Source organism: Oncorhynchus nerka, linkage group LG22, assembly GCF_034236695.1.
Source record: "Oncorhynchus nerka isolate Pitt River linkage group LG22, Oner_Uvic_2.0, whole genome shotgun sequence".
Taxonomy (NCBI): domain Eukaryota; kingdom Metazoa; phylum Chordata; class Actinopteri; order Salmoniformes; family Salmonidae; genus Oncorhynchus; species Oncorhynchus nerka.
The window spans coordinates 103,921,928-103,941,571 of NC_088417.1; the positions used below are offsets into that span (position 1 = coordinate 103,921,928).

General features: G+C 48.6%; 1 protein-coding gene across 1 annotated transcript in view; it reads left to right on the forward strand.

The window, feature by feature from the left end:
• LOC135563726 (glutamate receptor ionotropic, NMDA 3A-like) overlaps positions 1 to 11,598 on the forward strand; it is a 55,585-nt gene extending 43,987 nt beyond the window's left edge. Inside the window, 4 exon segments of the mRNA XM_065006844.1 lie at positions 8,094 to 8,300; positions 8,690 to 9,176; positions 9,178 to 9,540; positions 11,449 to 11,598. Of these exon segments, the coding sequence (XP_064862916.1) occupies positions 8,094 to 8,300; positions 8,690 to 9,176; positions 9,178 to 9,540; positions 11,449 to 11,598 (1,207 nt within the window).
• Positions 11,599 to 19,644: the final 8,046 nt, after the last annotated feature.

Sequence of the window (19,644 nt, forward strand, 5' to 3'; positions counted from 1 at the left end):
CTCACACACAGCCGGCTGTAGCGTCTGCTGTTCACGGTCTTCATCATCGGTGTGCTAGATCCCCTTATTATCTCAGATCTGGAGCACATCTGACCCCCCTGCTGGTTCTGTTTGACCAGACAGAACCCTGTCCTTGCCTGTCCTGGCATGGGCTCAGGCCTCGTCAAACTGCCATATGGGCACCGAAGGATCCTGCCTTGTCCCGTGTAGAGCTCATCACAGTAGCGAGTAGCTGACACTAAGCTGACCTGACATTACCCCAACCTGACACTAACCTGACATTACCCCAACCTGACACTAACCTGACATTACCCCAACCTGACACTAAGCTGATCTGACATTACCCTAACCTGACCCTAACCTGACATTACCCCAACCTGACCCTGACCTGACATGACCCAAATCTGACCCTGACCTGACATTACACCAACCTGACCCTAACCTGACATTACCCTAACCTGCCATTACTCTAACCTGACCTGACATTACCCAACCTGACCCTAACTTGACATTACTCTAACCTGACATTACTCTAACCTGACATTATCCCTAACCTGACATTAATCTAACCTGACATTAACCCTAACCTGACATTACCCCAACCTGAGACTAACCTGACCCTAACCTGACATTACCACTACCTTAGACTAACCTGACCCTAACCTGACATTACCCAAACCTGACATTACTCTAACCTGACACCAACCTGACATTACTCTAACCTGACACTAACCTGACCCTAACCTGACCCTAACCTGACATCACCACTACCTGCCACTAACCTGGCCCAAACCTGACACTAACCTGACATTACTCTAACCTGACATTACTCTAACCTGACCCTAACCTGACATTTGTCTAACCTGACATTACCCTAACCTGACATTACCCCAACCTGACACTAACCTGACATTACCCCAACCTGACACTAACCTGACATTACCCCAACCTGACCCTGACCTGACATTACCCCAACCTGACACTAACCTGACATTACCCCAACCTGACACTAACCTGACATTACCCCAACCTGACCCTAACCTGACATTACTCTAACCTGACATTACTCTAACCTGACATTACTCTAACCTGACCCTAACCTGACATTTGTCTAACCTGACATTACCCTAACCTGACATTACCCCAACCTGACACTAACCTGACATTACCCCAAACTGACACTAACCTGACATTACCCCAACCTGACCCTGACCTGACATTACCCCAACCTGACACTAACCTGACATTACCCCAACCTGACACTAACCTGACATTACCCCAACCTGACCCTAACCTGACATTACTCTAACCTGACACTGACCCTAAACTGACCCCAACCTGACATTAACCTGACCCTTAGCTGACATTACTCTAAACTGACACTAACCTGACATTAACCAGACATTACCCCAACCTGACCCTAACCTGACATTACTCTAACCTGACATTACCCCAACCTGACACTAACCTGACATTACCCCAACCTGACACTAACCTGACATTACCCCAACCTGACACTAACCTGACATTACCCCAACCTGACACTAACCTGACATTACCCCAACCTGACCCTAACCTGACATTACTCTAACTTGACATTACTCTAACCTGACACTGACCCTAACCCTAACCTGACCTCAACCTGACATTAACCTGACCCTAACTTGACATTACTCTAAACTGACACTAACCTGACATTAACCAGACATTACCCCAACCTGACACTAACCTGAACCTAACCTGACATTACCCCAACCTGACATTACCCTAACCTGACATTACCCTAACATGACATTAACCTAACCTGACATTACCCCAACCTGACACTAACCTGACCCTAACCTGACATTACCCCAGCTGACACTAACCTGACCCTAACCTGACATTACCACAACCTGACACTAACCTGACCCTAACCTGACAATAACCTAACCCTAACCTGACCCTAACCTGACATTACCCCAACCTGACATTACCCCAACCTGACACTAACCTGACATTACCCTGACCCTAACCTGACATTACTCTAACCTGACACTAACCTGACATTAACCTGACATTACCCCAACCCGACACTAACCTGACATTACCCCAACCTGACACTAACCTGACCCCAACCTGACACTAACCTGACATTACCCCAACCTGACCCTAACCTGACATTACTCTAACCTGACACTGACCCTAAACTGACCCCAACCTGACATTAACCTGACCCTTAGCTGACATTACTCTAAACTGACACTAACCTGACATTAACCAGACATTACCCCAACCTGACCCTAACCTGACATTACTCTAACCTGACATTACCCCAACCTGACACTAACCTGACCCTAACCTGACATTACCCCAGCTGACACTAACCTGACCCTAACCTGACATTACCACAACCTGACACTAACCTGACCCTAACCTGACAATAACCTGACCCTAACCTGACCCTAACCTGACATTACCCCAACCTGACATTACCCCAACCTGACACTAACCTGACATTACCCTGACCCTAACCTGACATTACTCTAACCTGACACTAACCTGACATTAACCTGACATTACCCCAACCCGACACTAACCTGACATTACCCCAACCTGACACTAACCTGACCCCAACCTGACACTAACCTGACATTACCCCAACCTGACCCTAACCTGACATTACTCTAACCTGACACTGACCCTAACCTGACCCCTAACCTGACATTAACCTGACCCTAAGCTGACATTACTCTAAACTGACACTAACCTGACATTAACCAGACATTACCCCAACCTGACCCTAACCTGACATTACTCTAACCTGACATTACCCCAACCTGACACTAACCTGACATTACCCCAACCTGACACTAACCTGACATTACCCCAACCTGACCCTAACCTGACATTACTCTAACTTGACATTACTCTAACCTGACACTGACCCTAACCTTAACCTGACCTCAACCTGACATTAACCTGACCCTAACTTGACATTACTCTAAACTGACACTAACCTGACATTAACCAGACATTACCCCAACCTGACACTAACCTGAACCTAACCTGACATTACCCCAACCTGACATTACCCTAACCTGACATTACCCTAACATGACATTAACCTAACCTGACATTACCCCAACCTGACACTAACCTGACCCTAACCTGACATTACCCCAGCTGACACTAACCTGACCCTAACCTGACATTACCACAACCTGACACTAACCTGACCCTAACCTGACAATAACCTGACCCTAACCTGACCCTAACCTGACCCTAACCTGACATTACCCCAACCTGACATTACCCCAACCTGACACTAACCTGACATTACCCTGACCCTAACCTGACATTACTCTAACCTGACACTAACCTGACATTAACCTGACATTACCCCAACCCGACACTAACCTGACATTACCCCAACCTGACACTAACCTGACCCTAACCTGACATTACCCCAACCTGACACTAACCTGACCCTAACCTGACCCTAACCTGACATTAACCTGCCATTACCCCAACCTGACACTAACCTGACCCTAACCTGACATTAACCCTAACCTGACATTACCCCAACCTGAGACTAACCTGACCCTAACCTGACATTACCACTACCTCAGACTAACCTGACCCTAACCTGACACTGACCCTAACCTGACATTTCAGTAACCTGACACTAATCTGACATTAACCTGACATTACCCCAACCTGACACTAACCCAAACATGACATTAACCTGACATTACCCCAACCTGACATTACCCTAACCTGACATTACAGTAACCTGACACTAACCTGACATTAACCTGACATTACCCCAACCTGACACTAACCTGACCTTACCCCAACATGACACTAACCTGATCTGACATTACCCTAACCTGACCCTAACCTGACATTACCCCAACCTGACCCTGACCTGACCTGACATTACCCCAACCTGACCCTAACCTGACATTACCCTAACCTGCCATTACTCTAACCTGACCTGACATTACCCCAACCTGACCCTAACTTGACAATACTCTAACCTGACAATACTCTGACCTGACATTATCCCTAACCTGACATTAATCTAACCTGACATTAACCCTAACCTGACATTATCCCAACCTGAGACTAACCTGACCCTAACCTGACATTACCACAACCTGACACTAACCTGGCCCTGACCTGACATTACCTCAACCTGACACTAACCTGACATTACTCTAACCTGACACTGACCCTAACCTGACCCAAACCTGACATTAACCTGACCCTAACCTGACATTACCCCAACCTGACCCTAACCTGATATTACTCTAACCTGACATTACCCTAACCTGACCCTGACCTGACATTACCCCAACCTGACACTAACCTGACCCTAACCTGACATTACTCTAACCTGACACTAACCTGACATTAACCTGACATTACCCCAACCTGACACTAACCTGACCTTAACCTGACATTACCCCAACCTGACATTACCCTAACCTGACATTGCCCCAACCTGACACTAACCTTACATTACCCCAACCTGACATGCCCCTAACCTGACATTACCCTAACATAATGTTACCCTAACCTAACATTACCCCAACCTGACACAAACCTGACCCTAACCTGACATGACCCCAACCTGACATTACCCTAGCCTGACATTACCCTAACCTGCCATTACCCCAACCTGACACTAACCTGACCCTAACCTGACCCTAACCTGACATTACCCTAACCTGACCCTAACCTGACATTAACATGACCCTAACCTGACATTACTCTAACCTGACACTAACCTGACATTAACCTGACATTACCCCAACCTGACACTAACCTGAACCTAACCTGACATTACCCCAACCTGACATTACCCTAATCTGACATTGCCCCAACCTGACATTAACCTGACCCTAACCTTACATTACCCTAACCTGACATTACCCTAACATAACGTTACCCTAACCGGACATTACCCCAACCTCACACTAACCTGACCCTAACCTGACATGACCCCAGCCTGACACTAACCTTACCCTAACCTGACCCTAACCTGACACTGACCCTAACCTGACCCTAACCTGACATTACCCCAACCTGACATTAACCTGTCCCTAACCTGACATTACTCTAACCTGAACCTAACCTGACATTACCCCAACATAACATTACCCTAACCTGACATTACCCCAACCTGACATTACCCTAACCTGACATTAACCCAACCTGACACTAACCTGACCCTAATCTGACACTGACCCTAACCTGACCCTAACCTGACATTACTCTAACCTGACACTAACCTGACATTAACCTGCCATTACCCCAACCTGACATTACCCTAACCTGACATTAACCCAACCTGACACTAACCTGACCCTAACCTGACATTACCCCAACCTGACGTTAACCTGACCCTAACCTGACATTACTCTAACCTGACACTAACCTGACATTAACCTGTGTTTACCCCAACCTGACACTAACCTGAACCTAACCCGACATTACCCCAACCTGACATTACCCTAACCTGACATTACCCTAACCTGACATTACCCCAACCTGACACTAACCTGACATTACCCAACCTGACATTACCCTAACCTGACATTACCCTAACATGGCATTACCCTAACCTGGCATTACCCCAACCTGATACTAACCTGACCCTAACCTGACATTACCCTAACCTGACACTAACCTGACCCTAACCTGACCCTAACCTGACATTAACCTGCCATTACCCCAACCTGACACTAACCTGACCCTAACCTGACATTAACCCTAACCTGACATTACCCCAACCTGAGACTAACCTGACCCTAACCTGACATTACCACTACCTCAGACTAACCTGACCCTAACCTGACACTGACCCTAACCTGACATTTCAGTAACCTGACACTAATCTGACATTAACCTGACATTACCCCAACCTGACATTACCCAAACATGACATTACCCCAACCTGACCCTAACCTGACCCTAACCTGACACTGACCCTAACCTGACATTACAGTAACCTGACACTAACCTGACATTAACCTGACATTACCCCAACCTGACACTAACCTGACCTTACCCCAACATGACACTAACCTGATCTGACATTACCCTAACCTGACCCTAACCTGACATTACCCCAACCTGACCCTGACCTGACCTGACATTACCCCAACCTGACCCTAACCTGACATTACCCTAACCTGCCATTACTCTAACCTGACCTGACATTACCCCAACCTGACCCTAACTTGACAATACTCTAACCTGACAATACCTAACCTGACATTATCCCTAACCTGACATTAATCTAACCTGACATTAACCCTAACCTGACATTATCCCAACCTGAGACTAATTACCCTAACCTGACATTACCACAACCTGACACTAACCTACCCTGACCTGACATTACCCCAACCTGACACTAACCTGACATTACTCTAACCTGACACTGACCCTAACCTGACCCAAACCTGACATTAACCTGACCCTAACCTGACATTACCCCAACCTGACCCTAACCTGATATTACTCTAACCTGACATTACCCTAACCTGACCCTGACCTGACATTACCCCAACCTGACACTAACCTGACCCTAACCTGACATTACTCTAACCTGACACTAACCTGACATTAACCTGACATTACCCCAACCTGACACTAACCTGACCTTAACCTGACATTACCCCAACCTGACATTACCCTAACCTGACATTGCCCCAACCTGACACTGACCTTACATTACCCCAACCTGACATGACCCTAACCTGACATTACCCTAACATAATGTTACCCTAACCTAACATTACCCCAACCTGACACAAACCTGACCCTAACCTGACATGACCCCAACCTGACATTACCCTAACATAATGTTACCCTAACCTAACATTACCCCAACCTGACACTAACCTGACCCTAACCTGACCCTAACCTGACATTACCCTAACCTGACCCTAACCTGACATTAACATGACCCTAACCTGACATTACTCTAACCTGACACTAACCTGACATTAACCTGACATTACCCCAACCTGACACTAACCTGAACCTAACCTGACATTACCCCAACCTGACATTACCCTAATCTGACATTGCCCCAACCTGACACTAACCTGACCCTAACCTTACATTACCCTAACCTGACATTACCCTAACATAACGTTACCCTAACCGGACATTACCCCAACCTGACACTAACCTGACCCTAACCTGACATGACCCCAGCCTGACACTAACCTTACCCTAACCTGACCCTAACCTGACACTGACCCTAACCTGACCCTAACCTGACATTACCCCAACCTGACATTAACCTGTCCCTAACCTGACATTACTCTAACCTGAACCTAACCTGACATTACCCCAACATAACATTACCCTAACCTGACATTACCCTGGCATGACATTATCCTAACCTGACATTACCGCAACCTGACACGAACCTGACCCTGACCTGACATTACCCCAACCTGACCCTAACCTGACATTACTCTAACCTGACACTAACCTGACATTAACCTGCCATTACCCCAACCTGACATTACCCTAACCTGACATTAACCCAACCTGACACTAACCTGACCCTAACCTGACATTACCCCAACCTGACATTAACCTGACCCTAACCTGACATTACTCTAACCTGACACTAACCTGACATTAACCTGTGTTTACCCCAACCTGACACTAACCTGAACCTAACCCGACATTACCCCAACCTGACATTACCCTAACCTGACATTACCCTAACCTGACATTACCCCAACCTGACACTAACCTGACATTACCCAACCTGACATTACCCTAACCTGACATTACCCTAACATGGCATTACCCTAACCTGGCATTACCCCAACCTGATACTAACCTGACCCTAACCTGACATTACCCTAACCTGACATTACCCTAACCTGACATTACCCCAACCTGACATTAACCTGACCCTAACCTGACATTACCCCAACCTGACATTAACCTGACCCTATCCTGACATTACCCCAACCTGACACTAACCTCACACTAACCTGACATTACCCCAACCTGACACTAACCTGACCCTAACCTGACACTAACCCCAACCTGCCCCCCAACTCTCCCTGCAGGTTTCTGTCCAACACGTCGTTTGACGGTCTGAGTGGTTTCATCTCGTCCCAGGAGGAGACAGTGATCTCCTCAGAGAGCCATCACTTTATCTGGTCCCTGCAATACGACCCCATAGGGAAGCCCATGTGGGCCAGACTGGGCCGATGGAAGCATGGCAGGGTGCTACTGGACTACACTGCCTGGACCAACAAACAGGTGACAACAATGTCTATGATGTCAAAACGTTGTATTCTGGGTACCAGTGTTTCTGCTATCATTCCACTCTTTACTTATGCCAAACATGATGATACTGCTGCTACTATTATATTCTCTCTCTCTCTCTCTCTCTCTCTCTCTCTCTCTCTCTCTCTCTCTCTCTCTCTCTCTCTCTCTCTCTCTCTCTCTCCCTCTCTCTCTCCCCCTCTCCCTGCCTTTCTCTCTCCCCCTCTCCCTGCCTCCCCCTCTCTCTCTCTCCCCCTCTCCCTCCCTCTCCCTCCCTCCCTCTCTCTCTCTCCCTCCCCCTCTCCCTCCCTCCCTCCCTCCCCCTCCCCCTACCCCTCTCCCTCTCCCTCATGGACTGTGCTGCCTGGTCTAACAATTAGCCGTCCCACCAGAGAGGTGACTGGCGGCGCCCGTCGCGGCTCCACCTCCGGGTGGTGACGTTAGTGGAACACCCTTTCGTCTTCACCCGGGAGGTGGATGAGGACGGTCTCTGTCCCGCTGGTCAGCTCTGCCTGAACCCCCTCACCAACAACACAGCCCTGCTCCAGTCTCTCTTCCTCCAGATGCGGGGGCCTAACGACAGCATTCCCATGGAGTACAAGAAGTGTTGCTACGGCTACTGCGTCGATCTACTGGAGAAACTGGCGGAGGACATGGGGTTTGACTTCGACCTGTATATTGTAGGCGACGGCAAGTACGGTGGGTTTAAGAACGGACGCTGGACAGGGCTGGTGGGGGATCTTCTCAGCGGAGCGGCCCACCTGGCCGTCACATCTTTCAGTATCAACTCGGCCCGGAGCAGGGTTATAGACTTCACCTCCCCGTTCTTCTCCACCTCTCTGGGCATCCTGGTACGGACCCGGGATACGGCCGCGCCCATCAGGGAGGGCATTCATGTGGCCCCTGCACTGGTCCATGTGGCTGGGGATATTCGTCTCAGGGAGACTACACGTTACTGCCGTGTTCCTGACCATCTACGAGTGGAACAGCCCGTTTGGGATGACGCCGCGAGGCAGGAACAGAGATAAGGTGTTCTCCTTCTCCTCGGCTCTGAACGTCTGCTATGCCATCCTGTTTGGCCGTACAGCTGCCATTAAACCTCCTAAGTGCTGGACGGGGCGGTTCCTCATGAATCTCTGGGCTATCTTCTGCCTGTTCTGTCTGTCCACCTACACAGCCAATCTGGCCGCCGTCATGGTGGGGGAGAAAACCTTCGAGCAACTCTCAGGAATACACGATCCAAAGGTAAGGACTACTTAACACCTATCAAATATGGGATACAAATGTGTTAGATAAGTACTACTTGTAAAATGTGCATAAATAAAGTTCCTCGTTTGTGATTTGGTGATTGATTGGTGAGTATAGAAAGATGGGTTCATAGGCTGTTGTCGGGCTGATTGGGAGACTAGTACAGATAATACAGGGGAGACTAGTACAGATAATACAGGGGAGACTAGTACAGCTCATACAGGGGAGACTAATAGAGATAATACAGGGGAGACTAATAGAGATAATACAGGGGAGACTAATAGAGATAATACAGGGGAGACTAGTACAGATAATACAGGGGAGACTAGTACAGCTCATACAGGGGAGACTAGTACAGCTCATACAGGGGAGACTAATAGAGATAATACAGGGGAGACTAGTACAGATAATACAGGGGAGACTAATAGAGATAATACAGGGGAGACTAATAGAGATAATACAGGGGAGACTAATAGAGATAATACAGGGGAGACTAATAGAGATAATACAGGGGAGACTAGTACAGATAATACAGGGGAGACTAATAGAGATAATACAGGGGAGACTAATAGAGATAATACAGGGGAGACTAATAGAGATAATACAGGGGAGACTAATAGAGATAATACAGGGGAGACTAGTACAGCTCATACAGGGGAGACTAGTACAGCTCATACAGGGGAGACTAGTACAGCTCATACAGGGGAGACTAATAGAGATAATACAGGGGAGACTAGTACAGATAATACAGGGGAGACTAATAGAGATAATACAGGGGAGACTAATAGAGATAATACAGGGGAGACTAATAGAGATAATACAGGGGAGACTAATAGAGATAATACAGGGGAGACTAATAGAGATAATACAGGGGAGACTAATAGAGATAATACAGGGGAGACTAGTACAGATAATACAGGGGAGACTAATAGAGATAATACAGGGGAGACTAATAGAGATAATACAGGGGAGACTAGTACAGCTCATACAGGGGAGACTAGTACAGCTCATACAGGGGAGACTAGTACAGATAATACAGGGGAGACTAGTACAGATGATACAGGGGAGACTAGTACATGGCTGAGGGGAGACTAGTACATGGCTGAGGGGAGACTAGTACAGCTCATACAGGGGAGACTAGTAGAGATAATACAGGGGAGACTAGTACAGCTCATACAGGGGAGACTAGTACAGATAATAGGTGGTATAGCTCTGTAACAGTCCCAGGAGGTGAGAGAGCTCTGTATCAGTCCCATGAGGTGAGAGAGCTCTGTAACAGGTCCAGGAGGTGAGAGAGCCCTGTATCAGACCCAGGAGGTGAGAGAGCTCTGTAACAGGTCCAGGAGGTGAGAGAGCCCTGTATCAGACCCAGGAGGTGAGAGAGCTCTGTAACAGACCCAGGAGGTGAGAGAGCTCTGTATCAGACCCAGGAGGTGAGAGAGCTCTGTAACAGACCCAGGAGGTGAGAGAGCTCTGTATCAGACCCAGGAGGTGAGAGAGTTCTGTAACAGTCCCAGGAGGTGGGAGAGCTCTGTATCAGACCCAGGAGGTGAGAGAGCTCTGTAACAGACCCAGGAGGTGAGAGAGCTCTGTATCAGACCCAGGAGGTGAGAGAGTTCTGTAACAGTCCCAGGAGGTGGGAGAGATCTGTAACAGTCCCAAGAGGTGAGAGAGCTCTGTAACAGTCCTGGGAGGTGGGAGAGATCTGTAACAGTCCCGGGAGGTGGGAGAGCTCTGTAACAGTCCCAGGGGGCGAGAGAGCTCTGTAACAGTCCTGGGAGGTGGGAGAGATCTGTAACAGTCCCGGGAGGTGGGAGAGCTCTGTAACAGTCCCAGGAGGTGAGAGAGCTCGGTAACAGTCCCAGGAGATAATAGACCACAGTTCCATATATTCTGTTCTTCCAGCTTCATCACCCATCACAGGGGTTCCGCTTCGCCACGGTCCGGGAGAGCAGTGCCGAGGATTACCTGAAGAAAAGCTTTCCAGAGATGCACGAATACATGAGACGGTACAACGTACCAGCAACCCCAGATGGAATAGAACATCTGAAGTGAGTCATGACTATACAATACTGACTCATCACAGCTTTAACATGGGTACCAAGATTATACAATACTGACTCATGACAGCTTTACCATGGTACCAACATGTTGTCAGTTAAGAACATATTCTTATTTACAATGACAGCCTAGGAACAGTGGGTTCACTGCCTTGTTCAGGGGAACAGTGGGTTCACTGCCTTGTTCAGGGGAACAGTGGGTTCACTGCCTTGTTCAGGGGAACAGTGGGTTAACTGCCTTGTTCAGGGGAACAGTGGGTTCACTGCCTTGTTCAGGGGAACATTGGGTTCACTGCCTTTTTCAGGGCACAGTGGGTTCACTGCCTTGCTCAGGGGAACAGTGGGGTTAACTGCCTTGTTCAGGGGAACAGTGGGTTCACTGCCTTGCTCAGGGGCAGAATGACTGGTTATTCCCTTGTCAGTTCGGGGATTCGATCTTGCAACCTTTCGGTTACTGGCCCAACGCTCTAACCACTAGGCTACCTGCCAACCCAGTACAGGCTTAATCCCAGCAATGGGAGATTTCATAACTGTTCTGAATATGTCAGAAAATCCCGCATAAAATACTCTGACACAGAGAGACAGATTTACAAAGTCCGTGGCCGGCACTCTAAACAAATCTACACCATGTTAATGATATCAGAGTCTGCAGAGCCGTAGGTAACCGCCCACAAAGCTACACCTGAGACTGCAGATCCGTAGGTAACCGCCCACAAAGCTACACCTGAGACTACAGATCCGTAGGTAACCGCCCACAATGCTACACCTGAGACTCCAGATCCGTAGGTAACCGCCCACAATGCTACACCTGAGACTACAGATCCGTAGGTAACCGCCCACAAAGATACACCTGAGACTCCAGAGCCGTAGGTAACCGCCCACAAAGATACACCTGAGACTCCAGATCCGTAGGTAACCGCCCACAAAGCTACACCTGAGACTACAGATCCGTAGGTAACCGCCCACAAAGCTTCACCTGAGTGCAGATCCGTAGGTAACCACCCACAAAGCTACACCTGAGACTGCAGATCCGTAGGTAACCGCCCACAAAGCTACACCTGAGACTACAGATCCGTAGGTAACCGCCCACAAAGCTACACCTGAGACTACAGATCCATAGGTAACCGCCCACAAAGCTATACCTGAGACTACAGATCCGTAGGTAACCGCCCACAAAGCTACACCTGAGACTACAGATCCGTAGGTAACCGCCCACAAAGCTACACCTGAGACTACAGATCCGTAGGTAACCGCCCACAAAGCTACACCTGAGACTACAGATCCGTAGGTAACCGCCCACAAAGCTACACCTGAGACTGCAGATCCGTAGGTAACCGCCCACAAAGCTACACCTGAGACTGCAGATCCGTAGGTAACCGCCCACAAAGCTACACATGAGACTGCAGATCCGTAGGTAACCGCCCACAAAGCTACACCTGACTGCAGATCCGTAGGTAACCGCCCACAAAGCTACACCTGAGACTCCAGATCCGTAGGTAACCGCCCACAAAGCTACACCTGACTGCAGATCCGTAGGGAACCGCCCACAAAGCTACACCTGAGACTGCAGATCCGTAGGTAACCGCCCACAAAGCTACACCTGAGACTACAGATCCGTAGGTAACCGCCCACAAAGCTACACCTGAGACTGCAGATCCGTAGGTAACCGCCCACAAAGCTACACCTGAGACTACAGATCCGTAGGTAACCGCCCACAAAGCTACACCTGAGACTGCAGATCCGTAGGTAACCGCCCACAAAGCTCCACCTGAGACTGCAGATCCGTAGGTAACCGCCCACAAAGCTACACCTGAGACTCCAGATCCGTAGGTAACCGCCCACAAAGCTACACCTGAGACTGCAGATCCGTAGGTAACCTCCCACAAAGCTACACCTGAGACTCCAGATCCGTAGGTAACCGCCCACAAAGCTACACCTGAGACTCCAGATCCGTAGGTAACCGCCCACAAAGCTACACCTGAGACTCCAGATCCGTAGGTAACCGCCCACAAAGCTACACCTGAGACTGCAGATCCGTAGGTAACCTCCCACAAAGCTACACCTGAGACTCCAGATCCGTAGGTAACCGCCCACAAAGCTACACCTGAGACTCCAGATCCGTAGGTAACCGCCTAGCTCCCCTGGATCATTTTACCCCAGAGTTGAAGACGTGTTATTTTACACCCCACATTGTTTTACATATCCGCTGCACAACTTTCCCTCTTTCATGTCTCTCGCTTTACTCACCCTCTTTTTGAAACCTCAACTAATTTGACATGAGGACATCGCCTATGTTTCTTCCTCATGTTTCTGAACAGCAGAAGTAATAACCCTGGGGCTATTTGAACGAACATACTTGTTTTTGATATGCTGCCTAGATAACTGCATTGGGGCAGAACAATCTGCGTAACGTAGAACAATCTGCGTAATGTAGAACAATCTGCGTAACATAGAACAATCTGCATAACATAGAACAATCTGCATAACATAGAACAATCTGCATAACATAGAACAATCTGCGTAACATAGAACAATCTGCGTAATGTAGAACAATCTGCGTAATGTAGAACAATCTGCGTAATGTAGAACAATCTGCGTAACGTAGAACAATCTGCATAACATAGAACAATCTGCGTAACATAGAACAATCTGCATAACATAGAACAATCTGCATAACATAGAACAATCTGCGTAACATAGAACAATCTGCATAACATAGAACAATCTGCGTAACGTAGAACAATCTGCATAATGTAGAACAATCTGCATAATGTAGAACAATCTGCATAACGTAGAACAATCTGCGTAACGTAGAACAATCTGCGTAACGTAGAACAATCTGCGTAACTGTCACGTTCGTCGTAACGAGGAGACCAAGGCGCAGTGTGATTGGAATACATTCTCCTTTTATTAAAAAGAGGAACACCTAAACAAACTACCAACACCCTGACCTAACCAAAATAATAAAGAAAACAAAGATAACTAGGGTCAGGGCGTGACAGTACACCCCCCTCCCCCCCCCCCAAAGGTGCAGACTCCTGGCGGCAAACCTAAACCTAAATGGGAGGGTCTGAGTGGACATCTAACCTCGATGGCGGCTCTGGTTCTGGACATTGCCCCCTTCTTTACACTGAATCCGCTCTTGTAGCACTGACCCGTGGATCATCGTCGGAGGCTCTGGACTGCGAATCCTCACTGTAGGCCCCGGTCCTGGTGACCCTCGCTGAGTGGATCATCGCCGGATGTCTTGGACTGTGGCCCGTTGTTGGAGGCTCCGGACTGTGGCCCATCGTTGGATTTTCCGGTCTGTGAACTGTCGCCGGACGCTCTGGACTGGGTACTGTCACCAGACGCTCTGGACTGGGTACTGTCACCAGACGCTCTGGACTGGGTACTGTCGCCAGACGCTCTGGACTGGGTACTGTCGCCAGACGCTCTGGACTGGGTACTGTCGCCAGACGCTCTGGACTGGGTACTGTCGCCGGACGCTCTGGACTGGGTACTGTCGCCGGACGCTCTGGACTGGGTACTGTCGCCGGACGCTCTGGACTGGGTACTGTCGCCAGACGCTCTGGACTGGGTACTGTCGCCGGACGCTCTGGACTGGGTACTGTCGCCGGACGCTCTGGACTGGGTACTGTCACCAGACGCTCTGGACTGGGTACTGTCGCCAGACGCTCTGGACTGGGTACTGTCGCCAGACGCTCTGGACTGGGTACTGTCGCCGGACGCTCTGGACTGGGTACTGTCGCCGGACGCTCTGGACTGGGTACTGTGGCCGGACGCTCTGGACTGGGTACTGTCGCCGGACGCTCTGGACTGGGTACTGTGGCCGGACGCTCTGGACTGGGTACTGTCGCCAGACGCTCTGGACTGGGTACTGTCCCCAGACGCTCTGGACTGGGTACTGTCGCCAGACGCTCTGGACTGGGTACTGTCGCCAGACGCTCTGGACTGGGTACTGTCGCCGGACGCTCTGGACTGGGTACTGTTACCAGACACTCTGGACTGGGTACTGTCGCCGGACGCTCTGGACTGTGTACTGTCGCCGGACACTCTGGACTGCCGAGGCGCACTGTCGGCCTGGTGGGTGGTGTCAGCATTGGTGGTACCGGGCTGGGGACACGCACCTCAGGGCGAGTACGAGGAGCAGGAACAGGGCTTACTGGACCCTGGAGGCTGACTGTAGGCCTGGTGTTTGATGCCGGCACTGGCACTGGTAGTACCGGGCCAGTGACACGCACCTCGGGGCGAGTGCGGGGAGCAGGCACAGGACGTACTGGACTGTGGAGGCGCACTGGAGGTCTGGAGTGTAGAGCTGACACAACCCGTCCTGGCTGGATGTTTAGTTTCACCCTACAAATGCAGGGCGTTGGCACAGGACGCAAAAGGCTGTGCAGACTCAGTGGAGACACAGTACGCAGAGCCGGCGCAGGATATCCTGGTCCAAGGAGGTATACTGGAGACCAGGAGTGCTGAGCCCGCACCCTCCATCCTGGCTGGAAGCCCGGCAAATGCGAGGAGCTGGAATAGAGCGCACCGGGCTAGAATAGCGCACTGGAGACACCGTGCGCTCTACCGCATAACACGGTGCCTGACCAGTAACAGCTCCCCACAGTAAGCACGAGGAGTTGGCTCAGGTCTCGTTCCGCTTTCGCTGGCCACCATAGACCTACATTTACATAGACAAACCAAAACCCCATAGATATACAAAAACAAGACAAAAAAACACATACCACCCTCGTCACACCCTGACCTAACCAAAATAACAAATAAAACAAAGGTAACTAAGGTCAGGGCGAGACAGTAACGTAGAACGTCTAGGACACAGGTTCCGCTAGCGGGACCCCACCCAACATTACACTGAAAAGGCAGCGCGGGAAATTCAAAAGTATTTTTTTTTTATATTTAACTTTCACACATTAACAAGTCCAGCAAATGAAAGATAAACATCTTGTTAATCTACCCATCGTGTCCGATTTTTTAAATGTTTTACAGCTAAAACACAACATATATTTATGTTAGATCACCACCAAATCCCAAAAAACACACAGCCATTTTCCAAAGATAGAGTCATAAAAGCAGAGATAGAAATAAAATTAATCACTAACCTTTGATAATCTTCATCAGATGACACTCATAGGACATCATGTTACACATTACGTTTATGTTTTGTTCGATAATATACATATTTATATCCACAAATCTCGGTTAATGTTCAGAAATGCCTCCAAAGTATCCGGAGTAATTACAGAGAGTCATATAACAGAAATACTCATCATAAAATTTGATGAAAGATATATATATATACGTTTTACATATAATTAAAGATACACTTGTTCTTAATGCAACCGCTGTGTCAGATTTTTTAAAAACTTTACGAAAAATGCAATAATCTGAGACGGAGCTCAGAAATACACAACATTTCTCCGCCATGTTGGAGTCAACAGAAATACGAAATTACATCATAAATATTCCCTTACCTTTGATGATCTTACATCAGAATGCAGCGCCAGGAATCCTAGTTCCGCAATAAATCGTTGTTTTGTTCGATAATGTCCATTACTAGTGTCCAATTAGCTACTTTTGCTAGCACATTTAGTTCACATGTCCAAAAGCTGGCGCTGGTCCAGGCGAACTTGGACGCAAACTTCAAAAAGTTATATTCCAGGTCGAATAAACTGGTCAAACTAAGTAGAGAATCAATCTTCAGGGTGTTATCATAATATATATCAAATAACGTTCCAACCGGAGCATTCTTTTTTGTCTACAGAGTAATGGAACGCATGGCGATATAATGAGAAATGAGCCTGACCAGGAACTGGCATTCTGCCAGACCACTGACTCAAATAGCTGCCATCCGGCCCCACATCACACTAGAGGCTTCATTCCACATTCTACTGATTGTTGACATCTAGTGGAAGGCGAAGGAAGTGCGGACAGATCCATATCTTATTGGGATGTGAATAGGCGATGAGTTGAAAATCAACCAGCCCCAGAATTTCCACTTCCTGTTTGGAAGTTTGCCTGCCATATGAGTTCCGTTATACTCACAGACATAATTCAAACAGTTTTAGAAACTTCAGAGTGTTTTCTGTGCAATAGTAATAATGTCGATGCATATATTAGTATCTGGGACAGAGTAGGAGGCAGTTCACTATGGGCACGCAATTCATCCAAAGTGAAAATGCTGCCCCCTTTCACTAAAAAGGTAACGTAGAAAAATCTGCGGAACACAGAACCCAAACTGGCTGTCCCCTTACACCAATCGTGATCACGACGCAGGTTAAAATACCAAAACAAACACATTAATTTGGGGACAGGTCAAAAAGCATTAAACATTTACGGCAATTTAGTTAGCTAGCTTGCTGTTCCTAGCTAATTTGTCCTATTTAGATAGCTTGCTGTTGCTAGCTAATTTGTCCTGGGATATAAACATGGAGTTGTTATTTTACCTGAAAAGCACAAGGTCCTCTACTCCGACAATTAATCCACACATAAAATGGTCAACCGAATCGTTTCTATTCATCTCTCCTCCTTCTAAGCTTTTCCTTCTCTCCTTCTCTTTATATTGCGATTGGCAACTTTTATAAATTAGGTGCATTACTGCCACTGACCTTGTTCGTCTTTCAGTCACCCACGTGGGTTTAACCAATGAGGAGATGGCACGTGGGTACCTGCTTCTATAAATCAATGAGGAGATGGGAGAGGCAGGACTTACAGCGCGATCTGCGTCAGAAATAGAACTGACTTCTATTTTAGCCCTTGGCAACGCAGAAGCACATTGGCGCGCGCGAGCGCCATAGATCTCATAGATTTCAAAATGTATTTGACAATGCGAGCGGTGTAGTCAGCCTGTAACATTACAACTGTATCTCTCTTCTCAATGATCATGCATTGATTACATTGTTTCATAGAGAGCACATGATTGAAATTCGCCAGCCTGTCTGCCTTTAGCCTGTCTGCCTTTAGCCTTTAGCCTGTCTGCCGTTAGCCTTTAGTCTGTCTGCCATTAGTCTGTCTGCCGTTAGTCTGTCTGCCGTTAGCCTGTCTGCCGTTTGCCTGTCTGCCTTTAGCCTTTAGCCTGTCTGCCGTTAGCCAGTCTGCCTTTAGCCTGTCTGCCGTTAGTCTATCTGCCGTTAGTCTGTCTGCCTTTAGCCTGTCTGCCTTTAGCCTGTCTACCGTTAGCCTGTCTGCCTTTAGCCTGTCTGCCGTTAGTCTGTCTGCCGTTAGCCTGTCTGCCGTTAGCCTGTCTGCCGTTAGCCTGTCTGCCGTTAGTCTGTCTGCCGTTAGCCTGTCTGCCGTTAGTCTGTCTGCCGTTAGCCTGTCTGCCTTTAGCCTGTCTGCCGTTAGTCTGTCTGCCGTTAGCCTGTCTGCCGTTAGCCTGTCTGCCTTTAGTCTGTCTGCCGTTAGCCTGTCTGCCGTTAGCCTGTCTGCCTTTAGCCTTTAGCCTGTCTGCCGTTAGCCTGTCTGCCTTTAGCCTTTAGCCTGTCTACCGTTAGCCTGTCTGCCTTTAGTCTGTCTGCCGTTAGCCTGTCTGCCTTTAGCCTGTCTGCCGTTAGTCTGTCTGCCGTTAGCCTGTCTGCCGTTTGCCTGTCTGCCTTTAGCCTTTAGCCTGTCTGCCGTTAGCCTGTCTGCCTTTAGCCTGTCTGCCGTTAGTCTATCTGCCGTTAGTCTGTCTGCCTTTAGCCTGTCTGCCTTTAGCCTGTCTACCGTTAGCCTGTCTGCCTTTAGCCTGTCTGCCGTTAGCCTGTCTGCCGTTAGCCTGTCTGCCGTTAGCCTGTCTGCCGTTAGTCTGTCTGCCGTTAGTCTGTCTGCCGTTAGCCTGTCTGCCTTTAGCCTTTAGCCTGTCCGCCGTTAGTCTGTCTGCCGTTAGCCTGTCTGCCGTTAGCCTGTCTGCCTTTAGTCTGTCTGCCGTTAGCCTGTCTGCCGTTAGCCTGTCTGCCTTTAGCCTTTAGCCTGTCTGCCGTTAGCCTGTCTGCCTTTAGCCTTTAGCCTGTCTACCGTTAGCCTGTCTGCCTTTAGCCTGTCTGCCGTTAGC